Below are 13,968 nucleotides of genomic sequence, written 5' to 3'. Positions count from 1 at the left end.
ACAAAGTCATTTATTGTTTTAAACGGATGGAGTCTGTTATATTTACTAAAATAAAGCATCAGGTACATATAAAGTGTTGAAGTTAACACAACAAAAACATTTTTCTGAGCAGTTAAGTATTGAATGTGGAACTTGCTGCTGTTCCTCTGCTACAGAGAATATACAATACATAAAACAGACCCATCAACAACAGTGCTAACATACGTTAATATTGGTTAAAGAAAACACATTTAACAAATAAATGTTTACATTTGTCGTAATTGATGTTAACTTTCTTAAAACGGATCAGAGGAAATGTGAGTTTGGCTTGGCTTTCCTGACTCTCAATCACATATATATGTCCCGTACATGTACAGTAATGTGCAACATATCTCATATTTAAAATCCATGCATCCATTTTCTAACGCTTGTCCCTTTCGGGGTCGCGGGGGGTGCTGCATTCGGCGGAAGGCGGCGTACACCCTGGACAAGTCGTCACCACATCACACAGCCAACACAGATAGACAGACACCATTCACACTCCCATTCGCACACTAGGGCCAATTTTGTGTTGCCAATCAAGAATGTTTTAATGTATATTTAAAATATGTTTTTTTTTTATTTAATACACACATTATTGTACATGTAATAACACTAAATTGATTTTTAAACAATGTGCACATCATTGTGCGTGTAATATTTCACTATATTCACATTTAAAATAATATACACATCATTGTACATGTAATATATCACAATGTTCATTCTATATATAATGTACATATCATTGTACATGTAATATATCACTATATTCATTTTAAATACAATGTACACGTTATTGTACATGTAATATATCACTATTTTCACCACACCTAGTGCGTGTGTGACAATCATTGGTACTTTAACTTTAACTATATATTGACAGAAATAATAGCATAAAGGCAGCTGAATCTGTCAAAACACACCTGGAAGAATCATTTTTACATAGCTCGTGTAATATATAGATGGAAAAATAGTCTACTCTATGCTAAACACAAGACAACATTCCATTTTATACAAACCATAAACACACTTCTGATATCTTTAATATGAATATTTTACACCATTTATCAGATATATTTCACTATATCCCTAGTTAAGGTAATTAATCTCAATTAATGCAATAATTTCACTCTCCTGTGTTTTATATTGCCGTTTAGCACCCTTACTTCCATTCCTGTATCCATCCTGCAGAAGATGTGCAAGTTCCAACTGCTCAAGTTGCTCTTGAAGATCCGTGCGCGAGTTGCTGTGCGCAGGCAAGACGCCGGCTTGCTGGATAAACTGCTGCAGGTTACACTGCCGCAGATCCTTATTCAACTCCTCCAGCTCCTCATGTTTGCCCTGGCATGGAAGGAGCATATATAAGGACAACGCACAGCACACAAACAGTTCAATTGTAATTATGAAATGTTAAAGGACATATGAGGTATTAGCCTTCTGCAAACCATTTTTTCTTTTGTCGTGGGAAAAAAACAACCATGTTATGCAAACCACTAATGTCCACTGCTGAGGACACAGGTACTCTTTTTTTATGGAGGGAAAGCATCACATTACTGATGCAAATGTCCACCACAAGAGGTCAGGAGAGTGTGCTAGATTCTTCCAGGCAGCCATCTGCAGTGAATTATTACTTCAAAGCTACCATATTTCATTACCCTCCAACACCAAGATATAAACGATGCTGGCTGACCTGACGCTAGCCCCAGACAGTTAAAGATAGATTTTGTTCTCATTCACCCTCCGGAGGAAATTATAGTTATTGAAAATGTAAGATTGAGAGATCGATTCATTGTCTTTAATTAGAGTGTGCGGGGGAATACAACAGGCTCCCGAACCACTGTGGCAAGTGCATGTGTTTGTGTGTGATCAGACTAGGACATCCTGCTGTATTTCACACCTGCAGGTCTGCCTCTATTAATCTAATAACAGAAAGGCTGAGCTCACTACATACACAGAGTTCCACATTCTAAGTATTGTATGTTTAATGTCAGAGGCCAAACATGAATCTTTCCTGCCCTGACTGGGTATGCTTACTAACACTTGAAACACTCAAGTTTGTGTGTGTGTGTGTGTGTGTGTTTCGTTTAAAAAAAAAGCCTTATAATTTGGTCTGTGTGGGCTATGTATATAATTACACTGATGACTATGACAGAGCCCAGCCCCAGAACATCAATCAGGTCCTCCAAGGGAATGACTTGCTCATACACAAATGAGCTCATTATTATTCTGTAATCAGTTTTGCAAGCAGTTACGATCGGAGCTCCCTGGGACCGGACACAATCAATGACCGAAAATTTCCCATGTACCTTACTCACTTCCGTCAAGTAAAACATTCCAAATAGACAAAACGTAAACACGTCACCTCCGTGACATGGATACCATAGTCTCTGGTTACATGTGGATTGAGAAAACTTTAAACTGGGTTAGGCTTTTATTGATATAGCCGCACCTATGACAACATCAACAGCGGACTATGATTAAACAAGGCCATCCAATAAAACAAAGCTTCTGTGCTATGAAACAATTCTCTTTAATTCTCAAGACTCTACAGTACACAAATAGTTTGATATGATCATGTGTAATACTATCACCATGAGTAATGGGTTCAGAACATACATACAAAAATGACACTTGCCAAACTGGATCAGCAAGATTCTAGTGTTCCGCTTATAACATATTTCATTGGAGGTTAGAGCCGAGTACATTGTACACCATTGATAGTGTGAATATTGTTAGTCCATATGCATATGTTCATGTTTTAATTTCACTTAGTAATACTTTGGTAAATGTCTCTGCGCTGGTATGTCTGCTGGAGTGCACGGAGAGGAGAGGTATGTTTATGACAGTCTCGGTAGAAGAGGGTCTGTTCTACACTGCAAAAAAAACCATCTAAGGCTACATGGATTTACAGTCCTTTTTCCAGAACTAAGACCTCTCTCCTTACCTGCAGCAGAGACTCTGCCTTCCCCAGAGCCTTATCAGTCTCAGATAGTTGCACCTCTAACTCTGTTCCATGCGTCTCCTGGCTCCAAAGCTCTGCTTTCACAGCATCAAGTGATTCCTCTGGCCCTTTGCTTTTGGCCTCCAACTGACTTTCCTTCTGGATCTCTTGCTCCAGCTGTGTGGAGCGCACAGAGAACTCGTGGAGCCGCCTTCCGCAGTCATCCAGCTTTGTGTGGAGCTCTCCTAGCTTTCTCCTCATTTCTTGTTCCCTCTCCGTCTCAGCTTGAAGCTCTTCCTCCCAGTACTGTTGGTGGGCAAGCTCAGCTTGGTTCTTCCGCATTGTTTGCTCCAAAGTGTCCAACTCCTCTTGGAAGTGGACGGACATGGGTGAAGGACACGGAGAGGAGCAGTGGTGCTCCCGTGTGTCGGACTCCCTTTCTAGGGTTTCCAGCTGTTCTTCGATTGCCCTCAGTCTTTCCTGCTGCTGAAGAACCTTCCTAAAAACTTCCTCTTTGGATGGGCCTATTGGTGGCGAGGAAGATGGAGCATGATGGGAAGTAGGGATGGGAGAAGATGAAGGCGAGGCTCTTTGCTCAGGAGAGTCCCGAGGAGACCTCTGAAAAGGTTTGGCTCTGTGAGAAGTGGATGGCCCCAAGTTAAATGTGAGAGATTTCTTGGGCTGGTTGGATTTTGAAAGGTCCTGCTCAGGATATTTTGGCAGGGGGAGAGGGCTCAGTTTGTCTTGTTTTGAGCCAGGCCCATCGCTGCTGCTTGGGCCAGTTCGACGTAGGAAGAACTGAACCTCATTCCCATGCTGGCCTAACTTGGCCACAGACTCAAGGGGTCTTTCTGTGGCAAGCAACTGTCTCTCTGTATCCCGAAGACGTTGAATCAAGACATAGCGACCGGTCTGACCTGCGAACAAAGATAAATATATACTTATAAAGATATACATATACACACAAGCCAATTAACTAGTTATATGCATACCAAAAGGGTAAAAAGCAATGTAGTGCTTCACGCTTCAAATACTGCAGATTTTCTTTATTCTATCCATCCATCCTTTTTCTACCGCTTATTCCCTTTTGGGGTCGCGGGGGGCGCTGGCGCCTATCTCAGCTACAATCGGGCGGAAGGCGGGGTACACCCTGGACAAGTCGCCACCTCATCACAGGGCCAACACAGATAGACAGACAACATTCACACTCACATTCACACACTAGGGCAAATTTAGTGTTGCCAATCAACCTATCCCCAGGTGCATGTTTTTGGAAGTGGGAGGAAGCCGGAGTACCCGGAGGGAACCCACGCATTGACGGGGAGAACATGCAAACTCCACACAGAAAGATCCCGAGCCTGGATTTGAACCCAGGACTGCAGGAACTTTGTATTGTGAGGCAGACGCACTAACCCCTCTCCCACCGTAAAGCCCTTCTTTATTCTATTTTGTACTTTATAAAAGCATATTCTCCATGTTTAGAGTGCAGTATTTAAACTATTTTCTGTTAGTATTATTTTGTGGGGATCGTCAAAGATTTTCCAAGCACGTCTTCCATTTCCGGATTGAAGGGTGAATTCAACTATGTAAACAACCGCGACAATCTCAAACTGACCATCTTTGGACATAACAACGTTTTGGATGGACTCTATCTTCAGCTCCTGCCTCCTCGATACCATCTCCATATGGTGACACTTTGATAATCACAATAGCAAAAGACAACAGCAGACAGTGGCATTGGACATGCGGCAGCACATCAGGCTAACAAGACTGCTATAAATTATCAACAGCTGTCCCACCAAAGTGGAGATCAATTATTCTGAAACACTACATCTTCGACATCAATAACACAGCTTTGGCTTGAGAAATGTGGAATGACAACGCAGACTTGCAATGATAACACAAAGTGATAAAATCAAAACTAACTATAGTAGCTGCGAGTGTCGAGTTGACAGAGTTTTTGCAGAAAAACAGATGTTGGTGGTTTAAGCACATGCAAGCCCACTTGTAACTTAGAGGAATTCCCCAGGATGTGACTAAGTATTTCCACGTTGTGGCCATGTTGTAGTAGTGGCCTGGGCTACCGGTGAGTACACACTGTTCTCTACTTAGAAGGCTCTAATAAACCATCCATTTTCTACCGCTTTTTCCCTTTTGGGGTTGCGGGGGGCGCTGGCGCCTATCTCAGCTACAATCGGGCGGAAGGCGGTGTACACCCTGGACAAGTCGCCACCTCATCGCAGGGCTCTTATAATGTGAAAACAAATCAAAAAGGCAGTCAACAGTTGCTTACGCTCAAATTATGAAAATATTTGCTTATTAATAACGATTCTACTTCGCGGAAATGTATCGCGGTCATGTCCGGTTCCAATCAACCGCGATAAACGAGGGACGACTGTAGTTTATTTACAAGTAAAATACCGTCTGGTTTTTCAAGGTCAGTAAAAAATTGGATTGTTTTCCTGCTAATTCCTCAATGTGAGGAATGTTAAGTGAAAAAATGACATCAGATGCATTTTGATAGGCCCTGATACCTCTAAATATCTGCCTCTGAGAATAGGAGTAAGACTCTCCCAACTTGTAAAGATGTTCAAATAAACTGAAGTTTCCACAAGGACCTTGAAATTAGGACAAACCCTCCCTAATGGCTCGGTAGGCAGCTCACTCATGGAAGGAGGAGAGCTCTAAATCTGTTGTTCTTCGCTGCTGCTTAAACGCAGCCAGAGGATACATCAGCAGGCTTAAATCCAAAATGACCTAATGACAATTCAATGGAGCTTTTTGTTTATCTCAAAGCTGCAAATTTAGCATTAAACATTCTGATTCTTAGTTTGGTTCACAATTTCTATATTAAACCATTTTTAGAACGAGTGGTTTGCTATGGTTTCGTTGAAGAGGAACTATACTTTGTTTTACAAGAACACATGCATCTCTCTTGTCTGTGCGTTCTAAATAGTATGACGCGGCAAACAATGCAGGTAACACCTCGTGTGTGTGTGTGACAATCATTGGTACTTTAACTTGAACTTTTAATGGGAGTCATCTATTCTGCCTATGAAGCCATCTAAAAAAAACATCCAACTGAAAACAATCCTACATTTGGATGCTGTTAACTGCATAGTAACCAAGGCATAGTGATATTGTTAAGAGTCAACAGACGGACTACTTTAGGCAACACAGCACCTTGCTCACAGAAAGTAAACTCGCTACTACTTGCCGCTGTTGCAGCTGAAACACCTCTGAGTTTGTAAGAGTTAATGCTCAACTGTAAGTCATGCCTTACACCTTTTTAGTAGAAGTTTATAGCCATAAATTGAGAAGTTGGTGAACTTTCAAATTGAATTTAAACCAGAAGACATTGCTAGTAACACACAGCAAGATGCTCATGTCATTTCAGCATTTTTTTAATCTGAAAAGTGAGGATTATTCTGAATTCATCATCTAAACGAAGTTGGCATCCCATTGAGAGCTGAAGTTGTAAGTCGCTGTTTTGTAACGTTTGTAGTTTGTATTTCTTGTTTAGCACTTAGCAATAGTGCTACATGACACTTTGTGTTTCACTCAAGCTAGATCCGCTTTGCGCCCAGCTTCTAAAACTCGTAATTTATCTTAAATTTTTTCCAGGCTTAAAAATATTAGGGCCCTGCGATGAGGTGCCGACTTGTCCAGGGTGTACCCCGCCTACCCCCCGAATGCAGCTGGGATAGGCTCCAGCGGCCCCCCGCTACCCCAAAAAGGAACAAGCGGTAGAACATGGATGGATGGATGGGTAAAAATATTAGGTTCTTTAACTTTATTTGGCTTTATTTAGGTTAGCTTTTGTTGCTATGTGCTCAAATCAATGCGCCCAAGTAAGATGTTCCTGTAAGGCTTAGAATTAGGTAAATCGCCTCTTGCTAGCAGGTTTTGTATTTTAAAATATATATATTTTAATAATTGAATTTCATTACAATATTTTGAATGCACAGAAAACAGAAAACTGTGTTCTTGTTTCACATGGGGGTTATAGATAGGCAAAATTCAACAAAAAAAGCAATTCCTCTTAAAGCAACACTAAGTAACTTTCTAACATTCATAAAATATTTTCATAACTTTTGGGATGATACATACAGTAGACTTACAATTAGTTGAATGACACCTCTGTCATGTCCTGAGGGGTCTGTATCACTTTAACTGGCACTTAGCTAGTTTAAAGAGGATGGCAGGAACCCTGCCACACAAAAAACTACAAATTTGCTGACTTGCTTTACAGCATTAGCCACCTCCCCTTTCCCCATTCGCTGCAAAGACAGAAGTCACCTACGTGCAATTACTGCTAACTGAAAGTTTTGTCTGAGGAGGCAAATATTAGGAACGGAACCTACCAAGATCAAAAAAAGGGTCAGGACAGCATCAACAATGCCAATAAAAAGCCACACGTGATAATTCGCAGTTTCACACTACTTCCCTTCGGAAAAAATCTCACGCCGGTCTTTTTTGCTTTGGACCTGCATCTGCATACGTTCTTGGAAGGAGCATTTGTTTGTAGCGCAATCCAAGATAATTTCTTGATGATCATGGATTGTGCTACAAACATCAGCATAGCCATTAGAGACGTAACATACGTGCCAATATAACAAAGGACATTGTGTCAGTATGACCCAATATGCGCTAGTCCTCATAGGAAATAGGGTCTTCTTCTGGCAAAACACTATGGCTTTAGTCCACTGGGGCGGCTAACATCAACCAAAACTAAAAGTTATCAAGTGGGGCTTTAAAATACTCGTAGCGTGGTAAAACAAATTGCCTCTATATTGAAGCAATTATCGTATATATCTGATTTATAACACTAAAATAGTAAATAGATTAGATCAAAATAATATCAATCTCATTGCCATTATAGAGCCCTTTTGAAAGTTAATTAGAAGTCACTTGATCCGTGACGCGCGCAGTGGGACCATGTGTTCTTTTCAATAATAACAAACCTAATACTCACGACATATTTCCTAAGAGCCTACAGTGATTATTTTTGGAACAAATATGATCCAGGACCTTATGTTTTTTAGCCCGAACACAAGAAGGATGAGAAACAGGATTTAAAAGCCAAATGTTTAATGGATGCAGCTTTACTAAAACACGAAGCATCATGTAGCAGTGTTGCTACGTGCTAAACAAACAGTTACTGTACAATGGCCGCACTCACTGGGATGTCGATCGACAGGACGCTCACAAAATCCAGTTTAGATGAAGAATCAAGCACAATCCTCACAAATAACAAAACAAAGGTGCTGCATCAAGCCTCTTTTTGTGTCTTTTTTTTAATGGCCACATTTGTCTACTATCCAGGGGAAAGGCATGAATTATATTCTAAAATTAACTTTTACCAAGTTTGACATTAAACAAAAGCAACCGCCAGCTCAGTGTCAAGAAGACAGCAGCGTAAGCTAGCAGTTAGCTTACTCTTATTAATGCAACGCTAAAATAGGCCGTTTGCGTTTGCGCTTATAATAACAATATCGCTATTACTTAGTTGATATTCAGGTCACGAGATGTAAATGGGGGTTGATGGCGGTTTCTAGATTATTATTTAGGGAACTCTATGGGTGCAACAGAGGACCCTTCATCTGTTGACTCAGTTGTTAGTTGTTAATGTACGATTTTGAATGCATTAATGTCTTACATAGGGATTGTGAATAATAAGTGGCAAATCTCTTTCCAATTTTTGCATATTTCCAGTATCATTGATCTGCTCTAAGGGCATAGTTCAGAGGAGTCCCCCACGTGACCTGAAGATTGCCGAAGAGATTCGAAGCGGATTATTCAAAACGACCGTCTCTAATTGTCGTTTTGTGTATATTTAAATAATATTTTTACATAATTTGCAAATTAAAATTGGATATGGTTTTACAGATAAAATGAAACGATTCATTACATAAAGTCAACTTGTTTTTCCATTATACTGGTACTTTAAATAATAAAACCATGGGGTGTGTACTATTTTAGCTGGATGACATCACTGACACCCGCTCTAATCAATTCAGGCTGTGAAGAAAAATGTGACATGGTAAAGTTTCTGCTGCAATTGTCACACAGACATGGCTTTAAATCATATACATATATTAGTCCACAGTACAGTGGATCATTTGAGGTCACATTAAAAAAAAAGTTTAGTCCAATGGCATACACATGACATCAGAAGAACATATCAGACTTTGTGTTACCATACATCCATTTCTCATCATACTTTTTAAGGTTTACAGTCGTGTGACAGATCACTTTCACATTACATTGTTAAAATTAGGATTGAATTTCTTATTCTTCTATATATATTTATATTTGTGGATTGTTCAAGCCCCCACTGTATTGTTTTAAGGTATATTGTGTTCTTTTTATTCCATTACTGACATCACATGGAGTGACAATTATCAGTGAATCGACGAACTGTGTGCAGCTGATGGTACCTCAATGAACAGTATAGTAATTGGGTAAAAGTATAATGCTTAAAGGAAACAGGTCTTTGGATGAGCCAAATAGGATGGGCCCTATCATTTTTGAGTGAAAGTACTCACCTATCGCTTGGGCCAGAGCAATGACCACATCCTGGCAGGATGTCTCTTCTGATAGGCCACATACCACCCGCACTACTCCATCCACCCACACTTTGAGCTCCATCAGCGACCAAGCGGGGCAAGGTGATTGGTAAGATGGTCTTCCAAACGGACTCACTTCAGTTTGGCTTGCCTCAGCTTAACGTTGCATGGCACTGATTCTGAAAGGAACACGAGACACAGGTTTAGACAGGTGTTGACATTGATAGACAAACTGTGTCACCTAAACACAACACAGTGATTTGATATTTACAGATCATCGCCACTTCTTAAAATTCCACTTCATATGATTACTAATTGGTCAAGAGAACCTAAGGTGATGGAATATTCCTGAATAGCAAAATACCAGACCAGCAGCGGAGGAGTGCTGCACTGGTCTGTGGCCAGATTTTGTGGACCGAGGAGCATAAATGCCAATCTGTAACCCAATTAAACGCTCTGCTGCCCTCCTTCAAAGCAGTTATGATAGCTTACTGCCAAGGGGAACGGACAGGGAAAGTGGAGCAACTCAAGCTTGTATGCATCTGGTGGAAGGCGTTTTTTGCGGGTGGAAGAAACCTCTTAGTTCGAACCCACCCAGCAGGACCAAACGAGACTTGAGAGGGCAGACCAGCAAGTTGCTCAGAGACTCTCTCGGAGCAGCAGGTTTACCTTCAAATTATTAGCATCATAAGTCGTCCTCTCTGTCAGTGTGTACTTTAACAGCCAAGCTTCAAAACAAGGTGATAAAATACCGCAATGCTCATAAAGTGTAAAACAGCCGCAGGCAGTGGAAGGATTTTCTACGGAACCTAGCACGGACAAAGAAACTATGTAGTCTAGGTGGGTAAAAAAATGCTCAGACAGATGGCGTTCTCTTTCTGTCTGTATTTCCGGTTCTAAATGGGAGGTGTTTTAACTGCAGGCACCCCCCCACCTTATCTTGGCCTTATTTCAGTGCCTGGCCGTGCTCTGCTGGATGCCAAGAAGAAGATGCCTCTGAGGAATGCACTGACTTCATCAACCAGCCGTACTTTCTTTAACAAAGTACGGCCCGGCCCTCCTCTCTGCGACGTCACTGCTCTGCCCCGCCCCCACTTCTTCGGATCACAAACACTGATGTGGCAACAAAGTTAAACACTATAGCCCAACGTTGACGTCATACATACAGTGAGTGACTGACGCACTGTTCTGAGACGGAGCACGCAGAATGGACTCTATGAAATGGGAGTGCTTATCAAAATAAACAGCAGTGCCAGGAGGATGTCAATATTTGTCTTCAAAAGGGAATACAGTGTGCTATGTTGCAATACATTATTAAAGCTGACTGGTTGAGTCACAGAGTGAGTAGTTAGACAATCATTTACTTTGGCATGAATCTTTTTGTATCTTATGAACAGAAAGCAATAATTTCAAATCTTGCAGCCATCAGCAGTGGAATGACACTTAACAGGTCACTCCACAAAATAGCACCTCGCCTGAACTTAGTTCAGAGTATGTTTTACACTTGTTAAGAGTGAAAAGCAAATAGAGGTTAAGCTAAGCAAATTTCTTTCTGATGTAATTTGCATATATTCGGTTAAGAGGATATACTTCAATTAAAAATCTCTAAGTCAAAGGTGTTGACATTCCACAAAAACTGCATAGAAAAGGAACACAGAGAAGAATGTCACTCTCCCATGTTATTTAGATCTAGTTCCTCTTGGCAAAGTGAAATGTGATAAGCTCCACAAACAAGAAACAAACCTGTGAGTCTCAGGTGACTCCCTGTTCCCTCTGTCACAGGCAGAGACAACAACACAGAGATCGAGAAAACAGCCTGGCTCAGCACCAGAGTCTAGGGTCAGCTTCCAAGAACTAAGGTAAAAAAAAAAAAGATAGTCCAGCATGAGAACCAACTAAACCTTTTTCCATCAGTGTTAATTTTGTTCACTAAACATTTTCGTCTTACTTACTGTTAACACCCTATTTTCCCCTAACGAAAATAAGACAACTAATCAAAACAAATCCACGTCGATTAAAACTATGACAGAATTAACTGACATTTTAGTATGAAAGAGTGGCCAAAAGTTAGTTACAAAACAGTGCCAATCGAATGCTTTTCCATGTTAGATAACACGTTTGATAACTCATGGCCAAAACAAAAATGTATGTATTTAACATGTTCCACATCATGACATGTGTACACCTGGGAGGAAGTGAAAAGGACACGTTTAATTTTTGACGATATAATGCCATCAGCAGGCAAAGCATTGTGACATCTACACAACTGTAAGTCAAAGCTGATTCTACCGTATTACTTCTTTAAAACAAAATTATCAAGTGATTTAACGTACTCAGTGGCCAAGTGGTTAGAGTGTCCACCCTGAGATCGGTAGGTCGTGAGTTCAAATCCCGGCCGGGTCATACCAAAGACTATAAAAATGGGGCCCATTACCTCCCTGTTTGGCACTCAGCATTAAGGGTTGGAATTGGGGGTTAAATCACCATTAATAATTCCCGGCCGCGGTACCGCTGCTGCCCACTGCTCCCCTCGCCTCCTAGGGGGTGATCAAGGGTGATGGGTCAAATGCAGAGAATAATTTCGCCACATCTAGTATGTGTGTGACAATCATTGGTACTTTAACTTTTTTAACTTTCTTTGCCTCAAGGAATTGTTAATAGTAGATCTAAAACCATGACAACTTTTAATGTGGTTCAATGCGCTTATGTCACGTGGGCAGCAAAAAAAGGAAGTAGATGCAGTGTTTCCTATTTATTTATTTGTATATTGGGATATTTATTGACAAATTAAATACTACTGCCTCTCCCCCGTGATCCCTGAAAGAGATACGCGGTATGTGTATTTGCTGCTCCTAGTAATCCCATGCTCATAAACAAATTATGATAAAGACATGGATTGTAACTCCATTTTACAACACACATACATGTCTGCTTTGTCATGGATGTAGCATTAAAAAACATAGAAAAAGTGCTTAAAATATATTTACTGGCATTGACCTGTGGAGCAAAAAATGACTAACTACACCATTCCTGATATGAGCTACTTTTCTGTAAAACAAATGCTTTGCAGGTACTCTAGATAAAGGTGCTTATCTTTTTACTATATGGGTTAGTCGACACATTTTTATGTAATTTTAGCGGACTAAAATGTGTAACTTCTTTGGCTAAAACTAAATTTAAAAGACAAAAATTGGACTGAAACTGAAATATATTTTCGCCAAAAGACTGTCCAACACTAATTTACAAAACGTCAACATGAACTCAGTGTAAACGTCAGTTCAACAAATGTAAACACTGCTAAAGATGAATGAATGAATTAATCATTGAATGAATCCTTCTCTGAATGTTTTGTAATACAGTTTTAATGTCAGTGTGTAGTATTAATGCAGAAGGTGTGACACAAAATAGCTATTTGTAGATGTTGGCCTTATTAAATTTTTGTTAGTCATGCCACAAACTACTTGGAAGCATTTGAATTTGACATCCCTTGAACTGGATGACTCATATTGGCATAATCGGTTATTGATATAACCAAAAATAGTCAGACATACGGAGAATGGGCAAGAAATGTTTTTTTTAACCTGCGTACCTCATATATACCGTAATCTTTCTTTTGGTGCATGACAATCTAAAAAAAAAATGTCCATGCATTTTGTTAGTCGCAGTAAGTAGGATAAGAAGTATATCAAGAATGACGGAAGGTACTTAGTATGCTGAATCTTCAAAGGTAAATAGCAGTTCCATTTGGACATAATGACAAATTGGCTTATGCAAAAACAAGGAAGCGATAATGATGAAGTTAACAATACATGTGAAAATAAACAGATATTTCCCATAAAAATGTGCCCTATATGGTTACTATATGGTTTAGTCGACGCATTTTTATGTAATTTTAGCGGACTAAAATGTGTAATTTCTTTGGCTAAAACTAAATTTAAAAGACAAAAATTTGACTGAAACTGAAATATATTTTCGCCAAGACTGTCTAAAAATAAATTACAAACCGTCAACATGAACTCAGTGTAAACGTCAGTTCAACAAATGTAAACACTGCTAAAGATGGATGAATGAATTAATCATTGAATGAATCCTTCTCTGAATGTTTTGTAATACCGTTTTAATGTCAGTGTGTAGTATTAATGCAGAAGGTGTGACACAAAATAGCTATTTGTAGATGTTGGCCTCATTGAACTCTTGTTAGTCAGGCCACAAACTACTTGGAAGCATTTGAATTTGACATCCCTTGAACTGCATGACTCATATTGGCATAATCGGTTATTGATATAACCAAAAATAGTCAGAGACATACGGACAATGGGCAAAAAATGTTTTTTTTAACCTACGTGCGTCATATATACCGTAATGTTTCTTTTGGTGCATAAAAATCTAAAAAAAAATGTCCATGCATTTTGTTAGTCGCAGTAAGTAGGATAAGAA

General features: G+C 39.8%; 1 protein-coding gene across 9 annotated transcripts in view; it reads right to left on the bottom strand.

Annotated features, from left to right (window-relative positions):
* rassf7a (Ras association domain family member 7a) overlaps positions 1 to 13,968 on the bottom strand; it is a 79,775-nt gene that overhangs the window by 13,599 nt on the left and 52,208 nt on the right. For 5 of the 9 annotated variants that reach the window (XM_061917616.1, XM_061917613.1, XM_061917617.1 and 2 more), the window contains 3 exons: positions 9,511 to 9,710; positions 2,966 to 3,879; positions 1,188 to 1,362 (listed from right to left, as the gene is read on the bottom strand). In XM_061917616.1, coding sequence (XP_061773600.1) covers positions 1,188 to 1,362; positions 2,966 to 3,879; positions 9,511 to 9,613 — 1,192 coding nt within the window. In that variant the 5' untranslated portion in view covers positions 9,614 to 9,710. Of the gene's footprint in view, positions 1 to 1,187; positions 1,363 to 2,965; positions 3,880 to 9,510; positions 9,711 to 11,274; positions 11,386 to 13,968 lie in introns of all 9 variants that reach the window. The other 4 variants (XM_061917609.1, XM_061917612.1, XM_061917608.1 and 1 more) reach the window with 1 other exon arrangement.

Source organism: Nerophis ophidion, linkage group LG12 (genome assembly GCF_033978795.1).
Source record: "Nerophis ophidion isolate RoL-2023_Sa linkage group LG12, RoL_Noph_v1.0, whole genome shotgun sequence".
Classification (NCBI taxonomy): domain Eukaryota; kingdom Metazoa; phylum Chordata; class Actinopteri; order Syngnathiformes; family Syngnathidae; genus Nerophis; species Nerophis ophidion.
The sequence above is the reverse complement of the archived record's forward strand: the minus strand, read 5'-3'. Positions and strand labels throughout refer to the sequence as shown.